General features: G+C 39.5%; 1 protein-coding gene across 12 annotated transcripts in view; it reads left to right on the forward strand.

Moving 5' to 3' along the window:
• The window catches only part of ALG14 (ALG14 UDP-N-acetylglucosaminyltransferase subunit), a 123,085-nt gene that overhangs the window by 9,811 nt on the left and 85,532 nt on the right, over positions 1-27,742 (forward strand). For 10 of the 12 annotated variants that reach the window (XR_005361187.1, XM_038541269.1, XM_038541271.1 and 7 more), the window contains one exon: positions 25,448-25,579. Coding sequence is in view for 10 of the 12 variants with exons in the window: in XM_038541269.1 (XP_038397197.1) it covers positions 25,448-25,579 (132 nt within the window). In the remaining 2 variants the exon portion in view is untranslated. Of the gene's footprint in view, positions 1-17,774; positions 17,967-25,447; positions 25,580-27,742 lie in introns of those variants that run through there. The other 2 variants (XR_005361188.1, XM_038541277.1) reach the window with 2 other exon arrangements.

Raw genomic sequence — 27,742 nt, forward strand, 5'->3', positions numbered from 1 at the left:
AATCTTTATACTTTTTATTTCTTTTTCTCATTTTGTTGTTAGACTTCCATAATAGTAACTAATATAAGCAGTGTAGTAGTCATCCTTACAGTCTTTCTGATTTTATTTTATTTTATTTTTAAAGATTTTATTTATTTATTCATGAGAGACAGAGAGAGAGAGAGAGAGAGAGAGAGGCAGAGACACAGGCAGAGGGCGAAGCAGGCTCCAAGCAGGGAGCCCAAAGTGGGACTCGATCCCACGCCTCCAGGATCACGCCCTGGGCGGAAGGCGGCACTAAACCGCTGAGCCACCAGGGCTGCCCAGTCTTTCTGATTTTAAAAATTTGCCAAGAGTTTAATTTTAAACCATATTTGGTGGTTGATTTTTATCGAATGTCTTTTCTTTATCACAGATGATCATACTATTTTTCCCATTTTATCTGTTTTCATGGGCACTTATGTGGTATGAACTAATTTGAAGTCAAAAACTTAAGATATTAAGTCCTCCTAAAAAACAAGGCTTTTAGAATTTTTTAACTGTAAGCACCTCTTCCCGTCTTACATATTATTATTTAATGTTTTGGTTCTACCTTATTTTTATACCACCCAAATTACTTAATTACTATTATTGTTTTATACAGTGCTTATTTAGATTTATCTTGTTTGCTTACTCTTGCTTTTTCCTTCCTTTTGGAGCCATTTTCTTTCAGAGTGTATCTTTTATTCTTCCATGGAAGGTCTATAAGTGATTTATTCTTTCCATGTTTTTTTCGGCCTGAGAATATGTTTTGGTTTTGACCTTCCTTTAATTGCATTCTGCATTTAGAATTCTAGGTTGAATTTTTTTCCCTTCATAAATACGTATTTAGCATTCATTTATTTAACAAATACTTGTTGAATACTTTCTGAATATTAGTGATACAGTAGTGAATAAAACATGCAAGAATCTTTCCCCACATTCCAATGGAGAAACAATAAACAAGATAATCAAGTAAAATGTATAATATGTTAGTGTTAAATGCTAAGGAAAATAATAAAGCAGGGGAAGGGAATATAGAATATTGGGGGATTAAAGGGAGGTTGCAGTTTTAGGCGAAGTGGCATTTGAACAAAGACCTGATGGGGAAGGGATGATCAAAAGCCACCTGGGAAAGAGAATTCTTGGAGTGGAAACAATAACTGCAAAGAAGACTCTGAGATGGGGTCATGCCTGGCATATTTGCAAAATAACAAGGAGATCTGGGCAGCCTGGGTGGCTCAGTGGTTTAGTGCCGCCTCCAGCCCAGGGCGTGATCCTGGAGACCTGGGATCGAGGCCCACTTTGGGCTCCCTGAATGGAGCCTGCTTCTCTCTCTGCCTGTGTCTCTGCCTGTGTCTCTCTGTGTCTCATGAGTGAATAAATAAAATCCTAAAAACAACAACAACAACAAGGAGATCAAATTGGCCAAAGCAAAGTAATCGAGGAAGAGCTGAATAGATTGTGAGCCCATAGAAGTCAGGGTGAGGATGTTGAGATCAGATTTCTTTAAGACCTCGTGATCCATTTTTAGTCTTAGAAGTTTTTTCCCCCCATGTGTGAAATGGGGAACCACTGGGAAATTTTAGATAGAGGAGTGATGTGATTTTTTTTTCTTTTTCTTTAATTGAAGTATGTTGACATATGATGTTACATTAGTTTCAGGTCTACAACATAGCAATGTGATGAGTTTATATGTTATGCTATGCTCATCCGAAGTGTAACTCTCATCTCTCACCATAATAATGCAATTATAATACCCTTGACTATATTCCCTATTTTGTACCTTTTATTCCTGTGAGTTATTCATTCTATACCTGAAAGCCTGTGCCCCCATTCACCCATTTTGCCCATCCTCCCAGCTGCCTTCTCTCTGGCAACCATTAGTTTGTTCTCTGTGTTTATGGGTCTATTTCTGCTTTTTGTTTGTTCATTTGTTTTATTCTTTTTTAAAATATTTATTTATTCATGAGAGACATACACACACACACAGAGAGAGAGAGAGAGAGAGGCAGAGATACAGGCAGAGGGAGAAGCAGGCTCCATGCAGGGAGCCCAATGTGGGACTCGATCCCGGAACTCCAGGATCACACCCTGGGCTGAAGGCAGCGCCTAAACCGCCGAGCCACCTGGGCTGCCCCATTTGTTTTATTCTTTAGATTCCACATGTAAGTGAAATTGTATGGTATTTGTCTTTCTTATTTCACTTAACATAATACTCCCTAGGTCCATCCATTTATCACTAATCGTAAGATTTCATCCTTTTTTTTATGGTTACGATCCCATTGTGCATGTATACTGTATCATCTTTATCCATTCATCTGTCAGTGGCCACTGGGTTGCTTCCATATCTTGGCTACTTTAAATAATGCTGCAGTAAACATGGGGTGCATATATCTTTTCAAATTAGTGTTTTTGTTTTCTTTGGATAAATAACCCTATAGTGGAATAATTGGATCATATGGTATGGTATTTCTATTTTTAGTATTTTGAGGAATCGTCATATGGTTTTTCACAGTGGCTACAGCAGTTTGCATTCCCACTAACAGTGCACAAGAGTTTTCTCCACATCTTTATCAACTTTTTGTTATTTCTTATCTTTTTGATTCAAGCCATTCTGACAGTGGTAAGGAGGTAGCTTATTCTGGCTCTGATTTGCATTTCCCTAATGTTGAGCATCCTTTCGTGTCTGTTGACCATCTCCATGTCTTCTTTGGAAAATATCTATTCAGGTTCTCTGTCCATTTTTAATCAGATTATTTGGGGTTTTGGTGTTGAGTTGTATAGTTCTTTATATTTGGGGATATTAACTCTTCATTGAATATACCATTTGCAAATATCTTCTCCCATTTAGTAGGTCACCTTTTGTTGAGGATTTCCTTTGCTGTGCAAAAGCTTATTATTTTGATGTAATCCCAATGGTTGATTTTTGCCTTTGTTTCCCTTGGTTTAGGAAGCGTATCTAGAAAAATTTTTCCTTAGCCAGTATCCAAGAAATTACTGCCTGTGTTTTATTCTAGAAGTGTTATGGTTTCATGTCTCGCGTATAGGTCTTTTTTTTTTAAGATTTTATTTATTTATTCATGAAAGACACAAAGAGAGAAAGGCAGAGATGTAGGCAGAGGGAGAAGCAGACTCCAGGCAGGGAGCCTGATGTGGGACTTGATCCTGAGACCACAGGACCATGCACTGAGCCAGGGGCAGGTGCTCAACCATTGAGCCACCCAGGCGTCCCACATATAGGTCTTTAATTCATTTTGAGTTTATTTTTATGTGTGGTGTTAGAAAATGGTCCAGTCTCATTTTTTTGCATATAGCTGTTCAATTTTTCCAGCACCATTTATTGAAAAGACATCTTTTCTTCATTGTAAATTCTTGCCTCCTTTGTCATAGATTAACTGACCATTTTAGCATCGGTTTATTTCTGGGCTCTCTATTCTGTTGCATTGATCAATGAGTCTCTTTTTGTGCCAGTACTATACTTTTTTTATACTTTTATTACAACTTTGTAATAAATTTTCAAATCTGGAATTGTGATGCCTCCAGCTTTATTCTTCTTTCTCAAGATCATTTTGTCTATTTGTCTATATGATCATGATATGTCTTTCTATTTGTTTGTGTTGTCTTCAATTTCTTTCATCAGTGTTTTAAAGTTTTCAGAGATCATGTCTTTAATCTCCTTGATTAAGTTTATTCCTGGGAATTTTATTACTTTTGGTGCAGTTGTAAATGGAATTGTTTTCTTAAGTTCTCTTTCTGCTTACTTTGTTAAGTGCATAGAAATGAAACTGATTTCTGTGTATTTTATATCCTGAAATTTTACTGAATTCATTTATTCTAATAGTTTTTTGGTGGAGTCTTTAAAGTTTCCTATGTATATAGCATCATGCCATCTGCAAATAGTGACAGCTTAACTTCTTTCTTACCAATTTTGATGCCTTTTATTTCTTTTTCTTATCTGATTACTGCCTAGGACTTCTAGTACTATGTTGCAAGAAGTGGTAAGAGTGGACATCCTTGTCTTGTTCCTGATCTTAGAGGAAGAGCTCTCAGTTTTTCAACATCAAGTATGATATTAGCTGTGAGTTTTCATATATGGCTTTTATCATTTTTTAAAAGATTTATTTATTTATTTGAGAGAGAAAATAGGAGGAGGGGTAGCGAGAGAGGGAAAGAATTCAAAGCAGACTTCCTGCTGAGCAAGGAGTCAGATGTGATGCTTGATCCCAGGACCCTGAGATCATGACCTGAGCCAAAATCAAGAGTCAGATTCTTAATCAACTAAGCCACCCAGGCACCCCTTCATATATGGCCTTTATGATGTTGAAGTATGTTTTCTATAAACCTGCTTTGTTGAGAGTTTTTATCATGAGTGGATGTTGAATTTTGTCAAATGCTTTTTCTCTGCATCTGAAATGATCATATGATCTTTACCCTTCATTTTGTTGATACAGTGTATCACATCGATTGATTTGTGAATATTGAACCATCCTTGCACCCCCAAAATAAGTCCCACTTGATTGTGATGAATAATTCTTTTAACCCACTGTTGAGTGTAGTTTGCTAATATTTTGTTGAGGATTTTTGCATCTTTGTTCATTAGGGAAATAGGCATGTAGTTTACCTTTTTTGTGGTGTCTTTGCTTTTGGTATCAGGGTAATGCTGGCCTCAGAATGTATATGGAAGCTTTCCTTCTTCTTTTGTATTTTGGAGTAGCTTAAGGGAAATTTCTATAAATCCATCTGGTTCTGGATTTTTGTTTGTTAGGAATTTTGAAACTACTGACTTAATTTTGTTACTAGTGGTCAGTCTGTTCAGATTTTCTTCCTGTTTCAGCTTTGGAAGATTGTCTTTTTCTAGGAATTTATCCATTTCTTCTAGGTTATTCAATTTGTTGGCATAGAAGTTTTCTTAATAGTCTCTTATAATTCTTTGTATTTTTGTAGTGTTGGTTGTTACTTCTACTTTTTCTTTCTTTCTTTCTTTCTTTCTTTCTTCTTTTTTTTTTTTTTACTTTTTCATTCTGATTTTATTTATTTGGGACCTTTCCCTTTTTTTCTTGATGAATCTGGCTAAAGTTTTATCAATTTTGTCTTTCTTTTCAAAAAACAGCTCTTGGTCTCATTGATCTTTTCTATTGCTTTTTTAAAGTCTCTACTTCATTTATTTCCACTCTGGTCTTTATTATCTCCTTGAGTTTTGTTTGTTCTTCTTTCTTGTTCCTTTAGATTTAAGGTATCATTGTTTCATTATTTGAGATTTTTCTATTTTTTTGTGGTAGACCTATATTGCTATAAAATGAACTACTTTTGCTGTGTTCCAAAGATTTTGGACCATTGCATTTCCAGTTTCATTTGTCTCCAAGTATTTATTGCTTCTTTGACTTCTTCATTGACCTATTGACTGTTTAGTAACATGTAGTTTAAACGTGGATAGAACTAAGAGGATATTATGCTAAGTGAAATAAGTCAATCAGAGAAAGACAAGTTACTTCTACTTTTTCATTTCATGATTTCACTTATATGTGGAATTTAAGAAATGAAACAGAGGAACATAGGGGAAGGGAGGGAAAAATAAAACAAGAAGAAATCAGAGGGAGACAAACTATAAGAAACTCTTAATCATGGGAAACAAACTGAGGATCGCTGGAGGAGAGTAGGATAGGGGGATGGGGTAACTGGGTGATGGACATTAAGGAGGGTATGTGATGTAATGAGCACTGGGTATTATATAAGACTGATGAAGCACTGACCTCTACTTCTGAAACTATTAATACATTATATGTTAATTAACTGAATTTAAATAACATTTTAAAAAGATTTTAGGCACCTCTGATTTATATTTTAATAGGATAATTTGGACTGCTGAATAAACTAGAGAGGAGAAGAGCAGAAGCAAGGAAAGGAGTTTGGAGGTTATAGCAGTGATTCAAGGGAGGCCAGTATGGTTTGGACCACAGTGGCAAAAGTAGATGTGATGGCATATAGTCAGATTCTGGATATATTTTGAGGGTAGAGCTAAATTGTATTTGTGTGCAGATATGATGTTTGTGGGTATGGGAAAGAGAGTAGAGGATGACATCCAGATTTCATCTTAAGCTACCAGAAAAATGGAATTGGCCATTAACTTCGGCAAAGAGGATTAAGTGAGGGAGGAGGAGGACTAAGGGTGGGATGTCTGTAAACATCTATGTAAACATGTGGGCTCTGCAGTTGGATCTGTGAGTCTGAAGTTCAGGAGGGAGCTCTGGTCTGGAAGGTGAATTTTAGAACCTTCTGTGTTTACATGAGGGTACTTAAAACACAAAGCTGGATGAGATCACCCAGGGAATAAGTATAGTTAAAAATTAGATGAAGACCAAGAAATGAGCCCCATAACACTCCAACTTTCAAATATAGAGAGCTGTGATTGTCACATCAGTTTGTGGTTCCTCTGTCACCTCTCATCAAGAAACCACAGGGGTCCTCAGACCCCAACCCCAGGATACTTGCATAGTAATGTAGTTATATCTTTCTCCCAGATGTCTATGTCTCAAGCCATCTCTCCTTCATTTTTTTCTTATTTTTGGCAAGTAGGGGTTGCCCTTCTTTTGACTTCAGATAAAAGAATATTTTCTTCCATTTCTAGGAGCATTTTAATCTCTTTATAGAGGGCTTCCAGGTTAGTTTATATTGCCACCTTGCCAGAACCAAAGTCAAATTAATTTTCTAATTAAAGTCAGAGTTTTAATATGTTCTCTATATTGATGTATATTCTGGAATTTTTGTGTAAGTAGCAACTCCCCCCCCCACCACCAATTTTTTTCTTTTATTTTTTTTTTCTGATATAACTGTACCAATTGAAATTTCCTAACAATAGAGAATGTTCTTATGGTTAAAGGCCTTGATTCTCACTCTCTAGTTTAATTTTTAGATTTTTTAAGTAAAGCAGAAAGTCTGCAGTATTTGAAAGCATCAACAGTAATTGTGCTCTATGCCTGGACAAGGTGTCTCATCCACATCGCTCAGAGCACTCTGGGAATAAAAGTGCATCGATTCACACTTGGTTCTGGTGAGAAGCCAAAAACCACATTTGCAATACAAGCCCGCTGTTCCAAAAACATAAAGACCTTCCCAGAAATCAGGAGATACAAATTACCAGTTGTTAATCACTTAGATTTACCAAGTAGCATAGAAATGTTGTCGTTTGGTTTATAACTTACTCTGATGTGGAATTACTCTGTAAATTTCTAAATGTTTTTGCTAGCTTGTAGGAAATGTATTTAAATGCTTTTATTTGTCTATTTATGCTAGGTATAAATATACAGTAGATTTTAAGCTACATCTTAATATAATTTTGCTAATTAAATGGTAGAGATGAACTATTTTTGTTACAGGAACTTCATTCAAATTTTCCCCGATTCCTTTGATTCAGTATAATCTTTAAAATGGTATTTAAAAAGTAAGGTGTGTAATTTATCCTATTGGTTACATTGAAGTAAAGAGAGATAATTATTTGTACTTTTTAGCTCTATTAGCCTGTTTCTCTGCATGGTTTTGCAGTTAAAGAGAAACAGGCTTTCCTTGGGAAATGCATCTCAACCCTGCTGGAATAAAGCAACTGAAAGTAGAAAGATGAGGACTGAAAGCTAAGCAAAAACACGCACAAACTAGCAAAACAAAAACAAGAAAACAAATGTTTAGCTGTGAAATTACTTACATGAAAAAAAAACTTGAAAAGCCTCCCAAAGAAAATGTAATTTCCACTGGGATTAGTTCTAAAGTAAAAAGTAGCTAAAGTACTATCTTTCAGAAAGATTGGAGAGTAACTTCTCCAAATAGAACCAATTACCAGAGCTGTGTCATATGAAGGTAAGTGAAAAATCGAACCAGAGCTTTCTTCCTGGAGCACAGCAGTCTCTGCATGGACCTGTGTTTTGTCAGGGACACACACGTGGGTGAGACGTGGAAGGGAAGAGGCTCAGGGCATTTCACTGGGGATTTTGGTTCATCCTTCTGTTCCCTTCCCTGTCTGAGCCTTATCTGTTAACTGCCTCCCTTGACAGCCGTTACTCCTGTGCAACTTCTGTTAGCCCTTTTAGATCATATCACTAAAGGAAAAAGCTCAGTGACACTTGAATAAAGCATTTTCAAATTTACTTGTAAAAATTACAGGGTAGGCTTTTTTCTTGCATAAAGGAACCAAAGTTGCTGAAAACTGATTTGAAGGGTTAAAAATTAGAGCCAACTTAACTTTAGGGTCATTTCACTAGATTTCCCACTACTGTATAAGTAACTTATACTGTTTTACCAAGAAAGCTATTTGTCCATTTATTCAAAAAATATTAAATGAGTACCAATTCCGTACAAGACACTATGCTTATATATATGTATATATGTATATTTCAGCAAATCTTTATTAAATATGTCCCCCAATCAACTGTGGCAGGATTGTGATTATTTTTCCGCCTCTTTACTCTTTTCTTTCAAAATCTTATTGCCTATTTTTTAAATTTATTTAAAAACTGCAGACAGTGAAGAACTTCTTCACTTACTTTATATAAAAGAAAAAGTGGGAGTTCCCTGTTCCTATTCCAGTCCCACTCTCTATAAATAAACATTGTGCGAGCTTGAGTCATACCTGCCAGTATTACTTTTTGCCTTCTGTTGTCCATGTACTATAAAAAATATAAATTACATACGTATATATGTGTATATATAAACACATAAACCACAGGATGGGGGCAGGGGATTGCTGGTTTATAAATCAAACCCTATATCATTTTCAGCATTTTTGCATGTAACTCTATAGCTTGATAGCTTTCCATGTTGGTACATATAGATCTACCTTGCACTTTTTAATGATTGCATAGTAGTTTACAGTGTCGATGTACCATTTCCCTGCTGTGGTTTTCAGTTTTTCATTGAATACTGCAGTAAACATTTTGTGCACACAAATACTCTTATGTGTGTTTTATCTTGATTAGAAAAGAAGTTAAAAAGCAAAAAAAGTGGGGCACCTGGGTGGCTCAGTGGTTGAGCGTCTTCCTTTGTCTCAGGTCGGGATCCCAGGGTCCTGGGATTGAGTCCTGCATCAGGCTCACTGCGTGGAGCCTGCTTCTCCCTCTGCCTCTGTCTTTACCTCTCTCTGTGTCTCTCATGAATAACTAAATAAACAAAAAACCAAAAAAGTCCAAATTAAGTAGCTTGGTGAAATTAAAAGGCATATCAACCCTTTCCCACTTAGCATTTGGCTAGATTGTTAATTGAATTCTTGTTTTAAAGTAAATGTAGGGTAGTCCGGGTGGCTTGGGCAGCCCAGGTGGCTCAGTGGTTTAGCACCGCCTTCAGCCTAGGGCCTGATCCTGGAGACCCGGAATCGAGTCCCACATCGGGCTCCCTGCATGGGTCCTGCTTCTCCCTCTACCTGTCTCTCCCTCTCTCTCTCTCTTTCTGTGTGTCTCATGAATAAATAAATAAAGTAAATATAGTAAACATATTAAAGAGTATAAATATCATGTGGGGTAGAGACATATAATAGATATCCCAAACAATTGTTCTGGTCACTAAATAAAACTTCCTGTGCCCTCTATTCGTATCCATAGACATTAAATAGGACCCATATATGTGGGGGTTTTTTTTGTTTTTTGTTTTTTGTTTTTTTATATATGTGGGTTTTGAGCCTCATGCCGGGTGTAGAGATTACTTAAAAATAAAATCTTTTTTAAAAAGAAAAGATTTTCAGTTTTCCCAAATTTATAATGCAATAGTAGTCAGAATTCTAATGATTTCCCTTTTTTTTGTTTTTTGTTTGTTTGTTTGTTTTTTTACCTTTCTTTATTCAATACTATGTTTGCTTTCCATTGGCCAGGCATGGTTAGTGTCAGCATCCTCAGCCCCTGTCGCTGTCATTGCCCCCTGCGTCCACCCGGTGGCAGCGCACTGCGCCGTAGCTCCCTATTCCCTCTCCCGGAGTGAGCCGCTAGGGCGGAGATTGCCAGGGTGTGTTACAGCCTAATCCCGCATGGGGAAAATGAGGAGAGGCTGGCTCGTTTCTTTTTTAGAAACATCATATATCCTTGCTAAGGATGATTTTCCTCTCCTGAGTTGAAAAGGCTTTTAGAGCAATCTTTCCACGTTGGAGAGTATTTTTATCTGAGGATTTGATCCACCATGCACCTTGCTGAGGTTGCAGTACTGGCATCTGTTTTATGAGCTCTTCTTGTATGAGATAGGTAGAGCAACTCCTGGAAGCTGTGCTGTCCCCAAAGTGAAATCCTTCTTGAAAATCAAAAGTGAATATTTGATTAATTTCTGTGTGCAAAATTTGGACCAAGTTTTATGAGGAACACAGATAAGGAAAGGAAGTGCCCTTTTGCCTCAAGAAATTGATACCTGTGGCTCAGCAGTTGAGCGTCTGTCTGCCTTTGGCCCAGGGTGTGATCCCGGGGTTCTGGGATCGAGTACCACATTGGGTTCCCCACAAGGAGCCTGCTTCTCCCTCTGCCTGTGTCTCTGCCTCTCCCCCTGTGTCCCTCATGAATAAATAAAAATCTTTTTTAAAAAAATTTGGGGTGCAGTTGGAGAGGCATAAGCACAAATACTGGAAGTCTTAAGAATTAATAAAAGTGTCACTGGGCAGTGCTACCTCTGGAGCCTAGAGTACAAATTGGTTGAAGCCTGCCTACGGACTAGTTAGGCTCCCAGGCCGTCTACCCTATCCTGGCAGAAAAGCCATCACTTACTACTGGAGAGGTTGAACTAAATAAAAAGGTGGAACACCAAACCAAATTGTAGATGGGGTAAGACAGTGCCTTGTGAACAGTGAGCTTAAGGGGAGTGTATACTTACTCCTGGTGCCCCCAATATGTATCACTCAGGTCTCCTATCCAGTCAGTTCCCAGAATGCTACATTTATTTCACCCAGGCAGGAGACTGAAGATTAGCTTCAGGGAAACTGGTTTGGTCAAGAGAATAGAACTATAGATTCTGACACTTGGGATTTCCCCCAGTGAGATGGCCAAATGGACCACTTGTATCCTCCCCTTAACAAGCCCCACCCAGGACACAGGGCTTCCAGTCTGCCTTTTAATGCCTCCTTCCTTGATAGGAACTAGGGTTTCTCAGCCTCAGTGCTATTGACATTTGGGGTCAGGGAAGTTGTGTGGGGAGGCTGTCCCCTTGTTGAGCAGCAACCTGGGCCTCCACCACTAGATGCCAGTAGCACTCCTCCTTTCCCCAGCCCTCATCGGAACTGTCGCCAGACCTTGCTGAATGTCCCTGGGGAGAAACCCATCCACCTCTTGAGTCACTGGCTTGAACTGGCATCCACAGATTCAGACACTGGAGGGAAGCCTCAAGCATAAGGAAAAGCAAAACTAACTGGGGAAGGAACTTTGAGAAGTAATCAGAGGAAAGAGCAAATCAAAGGGGGTGGGGTGGAGACCTTAAAGGAACAGTTTCTTCAGGGAAGTGAAAGTACATTGTAGCTTTGGTTTTATAAGATTTTAGATATTTATTGGGAAGAGAGAGAGAGCACAGACAAGCGGGGTCGGGGTAGGGGAGGGAGAAGCAGACTGGGGCCTCCACTCAGGGCTCAACCCCGAGACCCTGAGATCAGGACCTGAGCCAAAGTCTGACTCTTAACTACCTGAGGCACTTGGGCGCCCCAGGATCAGGACATTATATCTTTAAAGAATGATATCATTAAAAAACAAACAAACAAACAAACAACCAGCTCTTAGAACTAGAAAGACCCTTGGCTATTAAAATTTTGATTGTAGGAATAAAAATCAAAATATTCAAAGATCATCCTGAAGAATTCTGATATAAAGCGGAACAAAAAGGTAAAACCAATAGAGAAAAGATTAAAAAATTAGATAAACTGGATGTTGGAGGACTACTCTCCAGAAAAAGCAAGAACACAGGGCAAAGCTTTAATTAAAAAAAAAAAAAAAAAAAAAAGATCACCCAAGAAAAATTCCTATAAGTGAAAGGATATCTTCAAACTAAAAGACTGTCCCCAGCCCAATTAAATTGTCTCACAAGATATATCATCATGCAACTTCAGAACTGGTGATACAGGGCAGCCCAGCTGGCTCTGGTTTAGTGCCGCCTTCAGCCCAGGGCCTAATCCTGGAGTCCCAGGATCAAGTCCCACATCGGGCTCCCTGCATGGAGCCTGCTTCTCCCTCTGCCAGTGTCTCTGCCTCTCTCTCTCTCTCTCTCTCTCTCTCTCTGTCTCTCATGAAAAAATAAAATTAAAAAAAAAAAAGAACTGGTGATATAGAGGTGATGCAGAGGATAGCCAAAAATTTCCAAAAAGAAAAAAGAGAAGAGTCACAGTGGAGCCCAAGACCACCATGTACAGTAGACCTAGAGAGCAACTGTTCGGGAGTGGCACCAGGGAACAGAGAGAGAACTCCAGAAGGGATGGAGCAAAAAAGTAGTGGTGATGGTGAGTACTACCACAGTTGTTTGACCAGAGTTTCATAGGGAACTTCAGAACTCTGTGTGTGTGTACATACATAAATATATACATAGAGCTTTGATTTAAAAAAAAAAAGATAAATGCTTTGAATGCAGGGGAAGGAGGGATCTCAGGGCTAGAGTGTTGGGATGGAGGGGAGGTGGCTTCTCTGAAAGGTAGAGGAAGATGAAGAGGGGAGGATGGTGTGGGGGAAAGTGCTGGGCACAATCAGGCAAATGTAGAGCATTTTTGAGCCAAGACAGGAGATTGGGAAAGAAGTTGGTTAAATTATAAGAAATTACTTCAATTTTAGAAACTTGAGATCTCATCTTAGAATGTCCATTACAGAAAGGATCTAAGTGATCCAGGATTTTTTTTTAATTTTTTTTTAAAATTTATGATAGTCACACAGAGAGAGAGAGAGAGAGAGAGAGAGAGAGGCAGAGACATAGGCAGAGGGAGAAGCAGGCTCCATGCACTGGGAGCCCGATGTGGGATTCGATCCCGGGTCTCCAGGATCGCGCCCTGGGCCAAAGGCAGGCGCCAAACCGCTGTGCCACCCAGGGATCCCCAGGATTTTTTTAAAAAAATGATGCAGAGGGTAGAGGGATCCTCTCTAAGTTGTGAGTAATAGTTGGTTTTTGCTTTTGTCTTTGGACATTTTTCTATATTTTATAAGGTTACAATTAGAAAACAATGAAAGTTATGTTTTAGAAACAAACTAAGAAGAGATAAAAGCCCAGTGGAAATATTAACCTATTGATATGAAAACATTTATTTTCTAAACCCAAATAGGTATCAGAAGCATGAATCTTTTGGGACAGGTATCTTTACCTTTTTGGAGGCACGTTAGTTTTCTGTGACTTTAATAAACAGATCTTTTCATTTGTATCCCTTATTCCGTACATGCATATAAATCAGTGGCAGTTTGGTGGTTACAGGACTGATCAGTTAGGACCTCTGAAGTTAACATGGTTTGCTTGCATTCACAGCACCTACTGTTTTCCACAAGGTGGGGTGCTAACTTCACACAGTAGACTGAGTCTGCTGTAACTTTCAGAAACTTCTAACTCTAATGCATGTGCTAACTCTTTTTCATAATTCCTAAGCAATTCTAAGAGAAATAATGTTTGGAAGTTATACAGTTGCAACTGTGGCGTTTCACTTCATTTGTAAATTAGGTTAGACTCGTGATTTACATTTTTGAGCGTGACTAACCTATATAGGCACTTTTCCTCTTTATGGTGGACCTTGGCTGTATTTAATTACAAGCATAGATAAAGAATACCTTTAATTTGGTGAAGGCCATTTTAAATAAGTGAATACACGAATAAGGAAATGTTTGTAGTCTATTGCAAATAGAGATCCTGATGTGGCTATCTCAGTGAATAAAAGATTATTTTCAAAACACTGTATCAGATAGATGTACTTATGGTTCCGAAGTATTTTAAATTGCTTAATCTTATAGATTCCTTCCTAAATCTTAATTAGCCCATCCTCCCTTTCTACAACAAAAGCACATCAACTTAAACTTCCTGAATCAGATTCTGAATTGATGGAAGACTTGAAGAAAGTATGAATAACAACATACTGCAGTTGTGTCAGCCTTCTGGTAATCTGTCCAGTTTCCCTATGCCAGTTAAATTTGTGTGAAAATCTTACGACATGCAGAGCCAGTAGCAGTTTAGTATATGATGCTTCTATTTCTCCATTTTGAAGCAAAATAAAAACATTCTAATAGCAAGTATTTAAATGTAAACATTTATACAAAGTAGCATACTTTCCCTTTGTCCTTTTGCCACGGTAGAGGTTCTTTGGTCCCTTTAAACCATTAGGCTCCAGGAAATAATTGTGGAGCTGGTAGTTAGAATCATGGCAGGCACAATATAATTCTAAGCCATACAAGTAGTGAGGCTGACCATTGTACTTGCAGTTTCAGGATTGACCAAAGAGCTGAGCATAGGAAGGAAGTGAAGGTGATGAGTGCAGAGGGATGTTCACTTGTCCTTCGAGGACATGATAGATGCTCGATTCGTAACAGCTGATGAGGAAGTGCCATGAAGTGACCTATGGGTGAAGAAGTCATAGGGCATGATTGAGTCCTGCTGATAACCAGCTCTGCTCACTTGGGCGAGTTAGCCTCTCTGGACCTCATTCTTTTTCTATGAAGCAGAGGCCTGGCTGAGATCTCAAGGGATCCTCAAAAAGCCACTGTGATCACCACAACTAGCTCTCAAGTCTGACTTATCAAAGACAAATGGAGCTCTGCTCCAGGCCATGCCACTCTAGGACCCACTGGTGCCTGCCTAGAATCTTCATTTCTGAACACTGCCTTTTCCTAGATTCCTAGGCTGTCTTGCTCTATCTACCCACTTGCCAGGTCCACCCATTGCCCTGGTGTTAAGTACAAGCCCCTGTCTGCCCCATTTCAACCTAAAACGTGCCTATAACATCTCTTAACATTGATATACTTCGTACTTAGTGTTTTACTGACTCATAAAATTATGATCAAAAGCAGACTCTGATCAATAATGATGTGCTCTTGATCTGTTTCCCCTTTCACCGTTCAACCCACCTAAAAACCTAAGAATCACCCCAAATCCTCCAGCCTCCAAAAGTCCCTCCTTCCCACCATTTGCTCTCTCCATTCCTTCATCACAAGGCCACAAGCATCCTTTAGGCCCTGGACATCATTCTCCTGATATATTTCAGGGATCTGCTAAATGAATTTTCCTTGTCTGGGTGAGCCCCACCACTTCTGTTCATTCTCTCCCTAACTGCCAGAGTGGTAGTTCCTGAATGCAGATCCTGTCACATTACTCTCCCTTTTTTGTCAGCCTGCAGTGGCTCCTCATTGCCTTTAGCTTTGAGACGTGCTCCTCAGCATGGCTTTGAAGGCCCTGCCTCACCACCTCCATTTCCTCTGCTCTCTGCTTTGCTTCTGTATACCAAAACATAGTTCCCCAAATGTTCCATGCTATTTCATGTATCACTGCTTTGAACATTCAGTCTGGAAGACCCTTCCCCCTGGTAAATTTCATATCCTTCCAAGTCAGATCAAGTATCTCTTCTGTAAAACCTGACTTCATTTATCAAAATATAGTCCATTGTTTCTTACTTGGTGCTAACGTTACCTTTAATAATTATGTCTCCTGTTGTATTAATCTCTTTGATTGCAATTACTAGTTTTTCTGTGTTGCTCTGCCACACTGTAATGAATTCTTTATGAATGTCTTACCCACCCTTGTGTTGCTAGCCCAGTTCCTGTCACCTGGTAGGTGCTCTAGAGTATTTAATGAATGAATGAATCTGTGCTCACAAAAAATAAATAAATAAATACAGCTCTGAAATTCAGTGTTCACCTATGGTACTGATAGATTTTCTATCGTTTTTGTTTTTGTTTTTTTAAGTAGGCTTCATGCCCAGCTTGGAGCCCAGTGCGGGGCTTTAACTCATGACCCTGAGATCTAGACCCGAGCTGAGATCAAGAATCAGATGTTTAACTGCCTGAGCCAACCAGGCACCCCAAATTCATACCATTTTGCAGCTGAAAGGGTGTTTCAATTGCAAGTGACATAAAACTAAACCCCAAACTGGCTTGAATAATAAAGGGAATTTGTTGACTTACAAAATGGGAAAAACTCAGTCGTATTTCTGGGTGAGACTTGGTTGAGCTGCCCAAGGATTTCACTAGCAATAGCGTCTCTCTGCTCTGTCTTCTGCAGTGTCAGCTCCCGTTGGCCTCCCTCCCCACAGTACTGCCAAGGTCAGCTCCACACTCTCCCCTCAGGGTGGCAAAAACCAGTAGTACCTCCTGGCTTCCTATCTTTGCACTAGCCTGTGTAGAGAAGAAAGTCTCTTGTAACATGTAGGAGATCAAGAGAGATGAAGCTTCTTTTTCCCAGAAGCCTCAGCAAATGTCTTCAGTCTCATGGTCCTCAGTTGGGTTATAATTCCATCTTTCAGCCAGTCGTTGTGGCCGGGGATAAGAGTTTTCCCATTTTACTTAAGCCATTCCAGGCCTACTCTTGGAATTAGAGGTTTGGGGGTGAAGGAGACACAGGCTGAAATGCTACTGTCTCCCTGAGAAAGTAAGAGGGGTGAGTTACCCAAAAGAAAGCTTGGATATTGTTGACAAAGGTTATTGTTGACAAAAGGAGGGGGCAATACAAGGTTGGGAAGAAGACAATTACTATTCATTATAAAGGACATTAGAAATTTGAGGGACCAGAGTCCCGTAATTATTTTAATAACAAATGGATTTTTTTTTTTTTTTTATTTCCCTGAAGTCTAGACTTCTAAGTAGGGAAGGGCTTCTCAAAGCGAGGAGTGGATGAAAGCCATGAAAGCCCAGAGCAGCAGCCTTGCTTGTCTTTGACAAGTCAGACTTGAGAACCACTTGTAGAATCATGGTGGCTAGTTGAGGACGCATGATCTTGGAAGGCCTCCTTGTGAGAAACTGAGGTCCAGAGAGATTGACTCATCCAAGGTGACAGAGCTGGTTATCAGCAAGACCCAATCTGAAGCCCCTGTCTCCTCCACTCCATCATGGGATTTCCTCATCAGCTACCATGATGTGAGCAACTACTAAGTACTTAAAGGACATGAACATAAAACATTTTTGTGCATGCAGTAAATTATGGTCATTTTGATTTCAGAATGATGGAACCATCCAACATATTTTTTTAATATATGTATTATACTTGGCATTATTGAAAAAACAGTTATGAAAGAAAGCTGAAACCATTTTTGGTTGAATGAAATTTTACCATTTTAGTTTTGTCTTGTTTCCAAGATTCTGCAATAGTGTGGCATTCATTAAATAATAAACATATTGTACACTTCAGTGTGTGGTAACAGCAAAGAATGACTTCATAGACCACTTAATCTGCTCTGTTGTGGTTTATGATGCCATCTGGATTCCTTGGTGGAATTATTTCCATCTAAATCACTATAAACTTCTATTTAGGTTGTCACAGATCTAAAGCCAGATATGTTTGTGGGTTTTAGCAGTGATGTAATTCTGGAAGATACTTTGAAAGTTACAAGTTGTCATATACCATTAGCATTTAACTCCGTGTTTCACATAATTTCAGACAAACTGGAAGCCTGAAAAAGAATCCATTTCCCTATTATTTTTTTTTCCGTAGGCATTCTCCCTTTCTTGTCCATCTTGCCACTATACATTCAGTCAAGCATGCGTGGAAAACACTGGGAGGCTCTGTGGGTATACACCGTACTATAACACATGGCCTCTGCCCTTTCTTAATTAGGACACTTGGATGGATGGAAAGGATGTTTCACTAACTAATATATGTCCTTTTCTAAGATACGGTGGAGAGAGAATAAGGGAAAGCGACGATCTTACTTCTTTGTCTTTTATATTACTGCCATTCGTGGGATAGAGACTGGATCATGTTGCAAGATCTGCACACCCTGAAGGATTTACATGGGAGCTGCACAGAAAGAAAGCGCTCTGCTGAAACATACTTTCTAGGAGCATGTAATTCATTGGCTACAGGCAAGTGCAATAGGAAAACAACAGAACTTGGTAAAGCTCAGCAGAAAACTCTGAAGTTTTCTGAGGCCCTATCATTTTTATTTATTTTTTTAATCAGAAAGGCTTGGAAGCAGGGGAAGGAGACATCGGTACCTGTAGCAGGTGGGGGTGGTGTGCCAGACCTACAGTGCAGAACAGGATCCAAAAGAGAAAGTAGTGGCAGGAGGCAGAGAGCTCAGCTCCCACAGAGCCAGGGAAAGAGATAAGCTCTGAGGGTCTGTGGATATACATGGGGTTAGGTGAGTTGACGAACAGAGAAGGAAAAAGAAAATGGGTCAGGATGGATAGTTGGCTATATATAGAAGCAACAGAAGGCAGGAAGCATAGCTCCATAGGAAGCTGGTACAGCTCATTATGTTGGGGAAGGCAGGCTCCTCAGAAGTGGGGTACAAAGATAGAAGGGCCTTTAGAAGGGTGAGTCAGCAGCATATTTCAGGACACATGAAAGACCTGTTCTACCACTTGCTGGCTCTGTCACCTTGGGAAAATTTAGATTTCTCATCTGTGAAGTGGGGAGGTTGGAGTAGTCGGGTCACTTGCAGTCCTGAGATGCTATAAGGTAAAGAGTCAGCATCCTCTCCCACACAGACCCCAGTCTGGACATCTAGAAACTACAGTGACGGTCAGTTCTCTAATCAGCAAGTACTGACCGAGCATCCGTGGTGTGTGAAACACCATGCTGCACACTGGGATTACAGCAATGAGCAAGAGGAAATCCTTTCCTTTCACGGAGGTTGGCTCTGAACAGAGAGGCAGACAACAATCAAACACAGAAATGAACAAGTTAATTGGAAGTATGAGTAATTGCTGCGACGATGGTAAAATAAGACAGTGCGGTGGAAGGTGACTGAGTATGGGGGAGGGGCCAGTGGGGAGGCTGCCTCTTCTCTGAGGAGGTGATGTTCAAGTAAGACCTGAGTGGAGCCAATCTCAGGGGTGCAGCAGACTGCTCAGAATGAACCAAAAAGATCCTCAGGAAGGAATGAGTTTGGTGCATTCACACAGCAGAAAGCAAGCTGGTAGGGCTAGTGAGTGAACAAGGAACAATTAGAAATTTGGATTTTATCACAAGCCTTTTGAGAGTTGTAAGCAGGAGAATGAAAGTGAAGATCTGCTATACATTAGCATCTCTGGCAACTCTGTAGAGAATAAAGCATAGGGGAGCCAGAGAAGAAGCAGAGATGAGTTAAGAGGCTGTTGTAGTCAAGATGAGAGATGGTGATAGTTTGGACCAGGAGTAGCAGGGACATAGGAAATAAGTAGATAGATAAGGAATGTGTGTAGTAGTTTTGAAAGAAGGAAACACTGGAGCAGGTCCTCCCACCCTCCATCCCTGTCAACCCCAACATAGATTTTCATGGCCTTCATATATAACCAGGAAATCTACTTAATGATAGATTCTACTATTCATTTGTCTATTTCTGGCTTGGGAATGCAGAATAGCATGCTTTGGGAGATTTGATCATTCACTTTTGAGTTGTAATAGAAAAGCCTGGTGAATAGAGGAACACTAAAACAAGTATGCATTCTTGGCCCCAGGGGAATGGATTCGGAGCCAGTTTAACAGCCACAGTGTCTTTCAAAGAAAGAACATTTCCTGGGTCCAGAATCCAGGAAAGACTGACCCTGCTTGGGTTGTAAGGCCAACCTCCTGAACCAGATATTGGGTCTGGGGATGAGGAGTGGGGGTGGTAACATGATGGTTGAAGCTTCCTTTTCGTCCTGCATCCCATTAGTAGGAGATAAAAGAGGGTCAGGGACATTTCCCTCAAGGCAAAGGTACAGACTAACAAAAACAATATGTCTATGAAGATGCCTTCATTTGGATTTCTCAGATGCCACACCCCCTAGGAATGTCTGGCCAAAGGTCATAGCCAGGCCTGAATTGTGTAGCTCTCTGAAACTCTGTCCCATTCTTTTGTCTTCAAAGAAACTTTTGTTAAAATCAAAATACAAGCTTGTTATCTATAATTTGTCCTTGTTGACATCTTTATATATTTGATTATTTAGTATATAAAGTAATAATAAAACTCTCTCAAGAGTTTGCTATGGCCTAGCCCTTAGTGTTTCCTTTAGACAATACAGGACATCACATACCCCAACACCAAATTCTGTGTGTCAAGCATAGCTAATCTGAGAGCCTTGTTCTTATCAAGATGGTGCTGGGTTCCCATCCACTTGACTACACATCTGCATAACAAGTATAATACAGAAACTGTGGACACAGGACTTTTCCAAGCAGTTTTAGGTGCAGAATGGGATGCTCCACTCGCTCAAATCTAGCAGGCTCTAGCATTAAAAAAAAATGGGAAAGAAAGGGAAAGCCTTTTATGCTTAGACCTCAAAGCCTCAGGGACACTCCTCTCTTATGGATCTGTTTTCTGGGAAGAGGACCCATAGGGGTGAGAGGCTTCTTGAGGCCCCTGAATGGTCATTTTCACAGAGAAAAGTCTAGGCTATTTACCTGGAACACATTATCAGTGGAGGGGACATTGGTCTTTGGATCCTTTTCACCCTCCCTCTTGTTTCCTGAAGCTCTTAGAACATGGTCCCTCCTGGCCCTAGCTGTTTATAAGCTCCCAACCCCCTGCTTTGCTTGGGTGTTTTCTCACTAATCTCACTGAATTCCATTCAGTTCAATCCATTTATTGAGTGGCCTCTGCAAGTAAGACCCTAAATGTGCACTGAGAATCCCCTTCTTTTTGTCCTTTTATATTCTCCATGTAAATGCATCTCAGCTAGGTGACAAGATTGGATTAATTTATATTACACATACAATAAACAACATACTGAATCACTCATTCAATAAACACTTATTATAGCATCAACTGTAAACCAGGTACTCTTAACAAGCACTGAGGTGGCAGTGATTATATTTCCTGGCCTCCCTAGGTAAATTATGTTCTAATGGGGGAGACAGATAGTAAATAAGTATATAATATGCGAGTTTTAAAATATAATTTTAAAACACAAAGGAAGCCTGCTAATATGTACATGTGGGGGCAGGAGGCATCTTAGAAAGGTTAGTTGAGCAAGGTGCCTCTGAGGAAACCAGACCTAAAATGGGGGAAATGGGTGGGTAGAGACTTGGATTTGGAGAGAAATCTTTTTGGTAGGATTTCCAATTAACCTGAACTTCTCATCAAAAAATTAAAATGTAGGGGCACCTGAGTGGCTTAGTTGGTTAAGCATCTGACTTCAGCTCAGGTCATGATCTCGGGGTCCTGGGATTGAGCCCAGCATTGGGCTCCTGTTCCACAGGGTGTCTTCTCTGGGGGGTGTCTTCTCTCTCTCCCCTTGCCCCTCCCCACCATGCTTATGCACACTCTCTCATTCTCTCTCTCTCTCAAATAAATGAATAAAATCTTTTTTTAAAAAAAATAGCAATAATGTAGGGAAGATTTGGATAGGACTTGGAGATAGAGGGCCTCTCCAGTATAGAACTGTAGGCTGGACCACTGCACCATACAGATTCTCCTGTCCCCTGCCAGTTGGGGTCATGGTTCTGACCTCCCAAGCTCGTCATCACCTGACTCTTTTCCTGTTTATACACTGGTAGAACTTCCCGCTTGGCTTTCTTCCCAGCTACCACTTACACTCTTCATCCTTGATGGTAATGCAGACTCTCCCATCATGTTCCCCAGGCTATTCTGAATAAATTTCTTTCCCTGTGACTTGGAAGAACCTATTCATTGTCTTGCCCTGTAGGTTACTATATAGTTTATCATTTCACTGGGACACTTCTGAGAACAGAAAGGGCACTGTTAATAATTATGCTGGGCCTCCAGGTATAGATTGGGACTGTCCTCTGCAAACTGTGTGGTTGTCACCAGAGATACGTGGTCATTGTCCCAGTTAGCTCCAGCCACAAGTGAACTGACTGCCCTCTGCTAGCATCTGATCCAGAGGCTGAGTTGGGCTCCTTGCATGTTTGTCTAGAAGTCAAAACAGAGGCCATCCCTCTTTCCTCACCAGCCTTGTTTTTCACTCCTAGGATTGTTTTTCTAGTTTCCATCTTGGAAGTCCCTCTATCTCCATACTAGAACATCCCTCCACTAGTTTTCATTCCTCTTCTGAGAACGGAAGAGACTTCCTAAATCTATTTTCTCTGTTTCTTAAAGCTGCTACCTGAGATGAGATGTAGACTGTTCTTCTGTGTCCAGGTCTGACACCGCTGTCTTCAGACCCAGACACTTTTGCAAAACTCCTACGAGGCCTGTGTGTTTGTCTCTCTGGAGTGAAGATAGAATCTGAAGAGTTGGGCTTCATGAGGCAAAGTCAAACTGATGTCCTTCCAGCCCCTCAGGACACTAAGAATATCCAGAAATACTGTACATTGCCTCTTTACAAAGTTATGTGCGTTAACAGCTTTAAGAGATTCAAGGGACAGGGATGCTTGGGTGGCTCAGTGGTTAACCACCTGCCTTTGGCCCAGGGCGTGATTCTGGAGTCCAAGAATCAAGTCCCACATCAGGCCTCCTGCATGGAGCCTGCTTCTCTCTCTGCCCCTGTGTGTGTGTGTGTATCTCATGAAAAAATAAATAAAATCTTTGTGAAAAAAAAGAGAGAGAGAGATTCAAGGAACATGATAAACACCCATGCTTTTTTAAAGAAAATTTTAAAGATACTAAGGTCAGGCCACAAAATTGGGAAGTAATATAAAAAATTTTTTATAATAAGATCCTTCTGGGTTATTTTTACTATAATAATAACACTGACATATTATTGGATTCAAATATATTTTGCAGTACAGGTTCCATAGTCCCTTATCCAAATCCCCAAAAAGTTCTGGAAACCAGGGGGTAGAAATTCAAAGTTTGTCACAAGTTTGACAGTAAAATCTGATTTGAATTGGCCTTAGTCTCATAGTCTTTGTCCTACTTAGTGTGACTATTCATGTTTTGCTATGGAAATATTAATATGTTTGGTTACTTCACCAAACTTCAAAGGGGGACATATGCTATATGTACTGTATTACCTGTTAAAAATACTTCTGACCCAAACGTTTTCTAATACGGGATTTTGGCTCATAGTACTAGTTTGCCAGTTATGTGTTTTTGATTAATAATCTCCACAAATCAGGTAAAGTACAGACCTCAAAGAAAATTCCTTACAGAGTTGTCCCCATTTTATTTACTGCCCCCTGCCTGTTTGGTCTATATAGCTTGGGAACTAATCAGTATTATTTTCCAGTTAAACATTTAGTACCTTAATCCTGTGGAAGGAGATACCATGTTGATTTAATAAATGATGAATGAATAAAAACAGTGAATAACATGTTGAACCCAGATCTCCCCTTCTCCACTTGTGTAACATGGAAGGAAGAGGAAAGAGCTCTTTACAGTTACATGTGAGACACAGTAGTCACACATGCAGTCCATATTCATTCTGTGCTGAGTGTGTAAGAACTATGCTCATGCCCTCCTGGAGCCTCAAAGAGGCCTCCAGAAACAATTTCATACCTTTTTCTAAATGCATAATCTTAGGACCAGTAATTGTGGGTCTTCCATTAGTGTAGCAAAAGGCTTTTCTATTCTTTTCTCAAGTATATTGTACTTCCAAGACCAATAAGGGGGATGAGAAGAGTGTATTAATATTTAGCCCTTTACTGTCCAACTTAACCTGTGTGATAGCCAAACTCCAAGAAACCCCCAGTGATTCAAGCCCTTGTGTAGTTCCTTCCATAATAAATATGATTTATCTTTGTAACCAGTAGGACTTTGTACAAGTGACAAAGTGTGGCTTCTGATGTTAGGTTATAAAAGACATTGTGGTTTCTGCCTTTCCCTATCTTGGATCACTTGCTTTGGGGAAGGAAACTAGCTGCTATGTAATGAGAATACTCTAGTAACTCTATGGAAAAGTCCATGTAGCAAAGAAGTAAGATTTTCTGCCACAAACTTGCACTAAATTGCCAGTCATGTGAGTGAGCCACCTTGGAATTGGATCCTCCAGCCCCACTCAAACCTTCAGATGAACCAGCACCACCAGCACCAACCAAAAACTTGACTTCAGTTTTGAAAGAGACTGTAGCCATAACAAACCTGCTAGCCTACTCGTGGATTCCTGATCCCCAGAAACTTGAGAAACAAAAAATATTTGTTGTTTCAAGCTGCCAGGTTTGAGGGTAATCTGTTCTACAGCAAAAGATAACAAATATACCAGGAACTTTGATTCAAGGAAGAAATGTTGGTTTCTCTTATTGTGAAAGTAATAATACGTGCTTGTTGCAAATTTCAAACATAGATATATGTGACCTAGAAAATAAAAATACCCAGTTATTCCACCTTCTTTGCAATTTATGACGAATAGTTCCAGATTTTCTCCAAGTAGATACTAATATGTATACATGTGTATATACAAACATACATGTGTTGTGATTTGTTAATACAGACTAGATCATATTAAACATACTGTCCTGCAACTTGTAGATTTTCTTTAACAACTTACCATGGTACATCTTCCATTTAAGTTCATATAAATCTATGTCATTTGTTAGTATATCTTCATATATTTTGTTGTGTGGTCTTATCCATTTCTTACTAGAGGATATTTGGGCTGTTTCCAGTTTCTACAAATACAAAGCATCATACAGTGGATAAGCATGTAGATAAATCTGTGGGATATATTTCTGGAAACAGAAATGTGGATCAAAAGTAGACACACTAGGGGATGCCTGGGTGGCTCAGCAGTTTAGTGCCTGCCTTTGGCCCAGGGCATGATTCTGGAGTCCTGGGATCGAGTCCTGCATCAGGCTCCCTGCATGGAGCCTGCTTCTCCCTCTGCCTGTGTCTCTGCCTCTCGCTCTCTCTGTGTCTCTCATGAATAAATAAATAAAATCTTTAAAAAATAAAAAGTAGACACACTTAAAATTCTGATAGATATTTTCAGATTGCCCTCCCCAAAAGCTGTATCCCAAAGTTGTACCAAGGAATGTAAATGTCTATTTCCCAACACCCTCAACAGCATTGGGTATCCGCAATCTTTGACAATCAGGCAAGTGAAAAATGATTTATTGCATTCTTTTGTGTTTGATTACTATCTTTTCACATCTAGCTATTGGTGTTTCTTCTGTTTGGGATTGTCCATCTCCTTTGCTAATCTTGATACTAGATTATTTGTCTTACGTATTGGTTTGTAAGGACAGTTTGTCAGTCAGCATGTTAACCTCTCTACCTAAAACATATTTTCTAGAAAATTTACCCCAACTTATCATCAAAACCAACTTTAACATTTTAGAATCATATTTAGGAGCTTTTTTGTCTTAACCCAATGATGTGTGTTATATCAAGTATAAAAGAGGCTTTATAACTTAATTTGAAAGTAGTTAGAATGAATATTTTAAATAAAGCATTTCCTATGTGTACAAGTGTTAACTGTTACTGTGTTTATCTTGGGTATCAGTGGCCTGGTTGATTTGGATTTTTACTATTTCCTTCTAGTTTCCTGAATACTATATTCACCGCATTCCCAGAAGCCGTGAGGTTCGGCAGTCCTGGCTCTCCACAGTGGTTACCACCTTGTACTCCATGTGGCTCTCCTTTCCCCTGACTCACAGAGTGAAGCCAGATTTGGTATGTATTACCATCACTAAGGAGATGGAAAGTCACACTCCTGTCGATCCTTTATTAGTAGTAGGACATAGTGTTTTCTTCAAAAGCTACTCTTTATCAGGGTGCCAGATTTTACACTAGACCTTTTATGTTAAAAATTGATCACATGAATGCACTCTGCTGAACGAGGTAAGATATTTATCTTCCCTTTCTAGCTATAACTTGAAGTCTAAATTTGCCCTCTTCCCTCCCCCTTCTCTTGTGGTGATAAGCCCTAACACGACAGTGTCTTTAACCAGTTTGTCTTCCTCTTCACCTATGGTTCCCAGGCCAACATTATGCATTTATCAGCCAGAAGAGAGCCAACTTTTTATTCCTTTTCAGTACTTTTTGTTTTTGTCAAGATTGGCTTACCAGGTTATGGTATGCACTGGGATGAATGTCCTACACATCCAAGTTGTTATAGGAAAGTAATACAGAAAACAGAATTTTTATAAAAACGTAATTATTACACTGTGTTCAACCTTACCTTCCTTATCATCTTAAGTTCTCTGTGGTCTTCAGGATAAAGTTCTGTTATTCAATTCTAAATGTATTTTATTTTTAAAGGTTTATTTATTTATTATTCATAGAGACACACACAGAGAGAAAGAGAGAGGAAGAGACATAGGCAGAGGGAAAAGCAGGCTCCCTGCAGGGAGCCCAATGTGGGACTTGATCCCAATCCAGGGATTCCAGGATGACACCCTGGGCTGAAGGCGGCGCTAAACCGCTGAGCCACCCGGGGATCCCCTCTAAATGTATTTTCGTAGACAATGGAGAGCAATGGATATGTTATCATAGTAGTGTACACAGTTCTTAAATAATACTTTCATTCCTATTTTAAGGCAGAATCCATTAATTGGCATAGTCTGAAAGGAAACTCTTTACTTGTTCTTCACATACACGAGTTCTGGCACAGCAGATGGTGTTCTTATGAGTAGTTGAACAGAAATGTGTTTAGCTTGATTTTGAAAGATCTCTGAGTTTGGTCATTGCCTTTCATCAGCTGGATTGCACTTCAAGTCCCTTCTTTAGATGAGAATTTTAAAATATGAATTATTCTACATGAGTAGTTTAGATTGTTTTTAAAAGATACAATTTACAAACAGTGAGATGCACAAATCTTTTTTTTCCTGAGTTTTATTTAAGTTATCTCTATCCAATGTGGGGCTCGAACTCTGAGATCAAGAGTCACATGCTGTCCCAATTGAGCCAACCAGGCGCCCCAAGAGATACACAGATCTCAAGTGTTTGATAGTTTGACCATATTCCTGTCAAGATAGAACAATTCTATCACTCTATAAAGTTTTCTCCTGCTTCTTGCCAGTCAGCCTCTATCCCTGAGCAGCCGCTTTCTGATTTCTGTCACCACAGATTAATTTTACTTATACTTATTTTTAAATTTTTGACAAAAAGAGTTTATTTCATAAGCTCCCACCACATTTTTAGTGTGTAGAATTTAGATATTTCCCTAAAAGATCATTATTGCCCAGAAAAATTTATTTCTAAAATTCCAAAGACAGTGGAAAAGAGAAAAAAGGTCTTGACATTTTAGGCAGGAAATTTGGGATTTATATTTACTGCATCACTAGAGGCCTGACCACCATGACAGGCAACAGCTAGCTTGAGTGTGGTTTAGGACTCTAAAGGGTTAAGGCTCAGAAGGAAGTAGTGACAGAGGTGGATGATGTGTGTTGCAGACAGAGGAGCTCTGGTGACTGCCTGACCGAAGTATTTGATACCCTTGTAGTAGAAAGAGTAACCGGTGGGGCTTTAGGACACTTGGTCCCAGGCCCACGTTGGCTTTTATTTCATTTTAGTCAGTTCTCTTCTGGGCCTCATTCTTTACCTTAAAACTAAAGGATTGTACTAGATATCTTCTCAGTTTCCTTCTGACTTTAGTCTAAAATTTTATGAGTGCTATAAATTTGCTCATAAAAAGTGAAAGGGGAAAAAAACTATTATGATGTTTCTAAAGGAGGAAGAGTGAAAAGGGGTAGGGGGATATTAAATACTCAATTTCCATTTGGAACTGAGTTAGTTAAAAGAAATTATTTCAAACCTGAGCATTTTCCGATCAGCTGCTCTGATACAGTTGGCTTCACAAAATCAATTGGCACTTAATGAAATCCCCTTCACTTT

This window comes from Canis lupus, chromosome 6 (assembly GCF_011100685.1).
Source record: "Canis lupus familiaris isolate Mischka breed German Shepherd chromosome 6, alternate assembly UU_Cfam_GSD_1.0, whole genome shotgun sequence".
Lineage (NCBI taxonomy): Eukaryota > Metazoa > Chordata > Mammalia > Carnivora > Canidae > Canis > Canis lupus.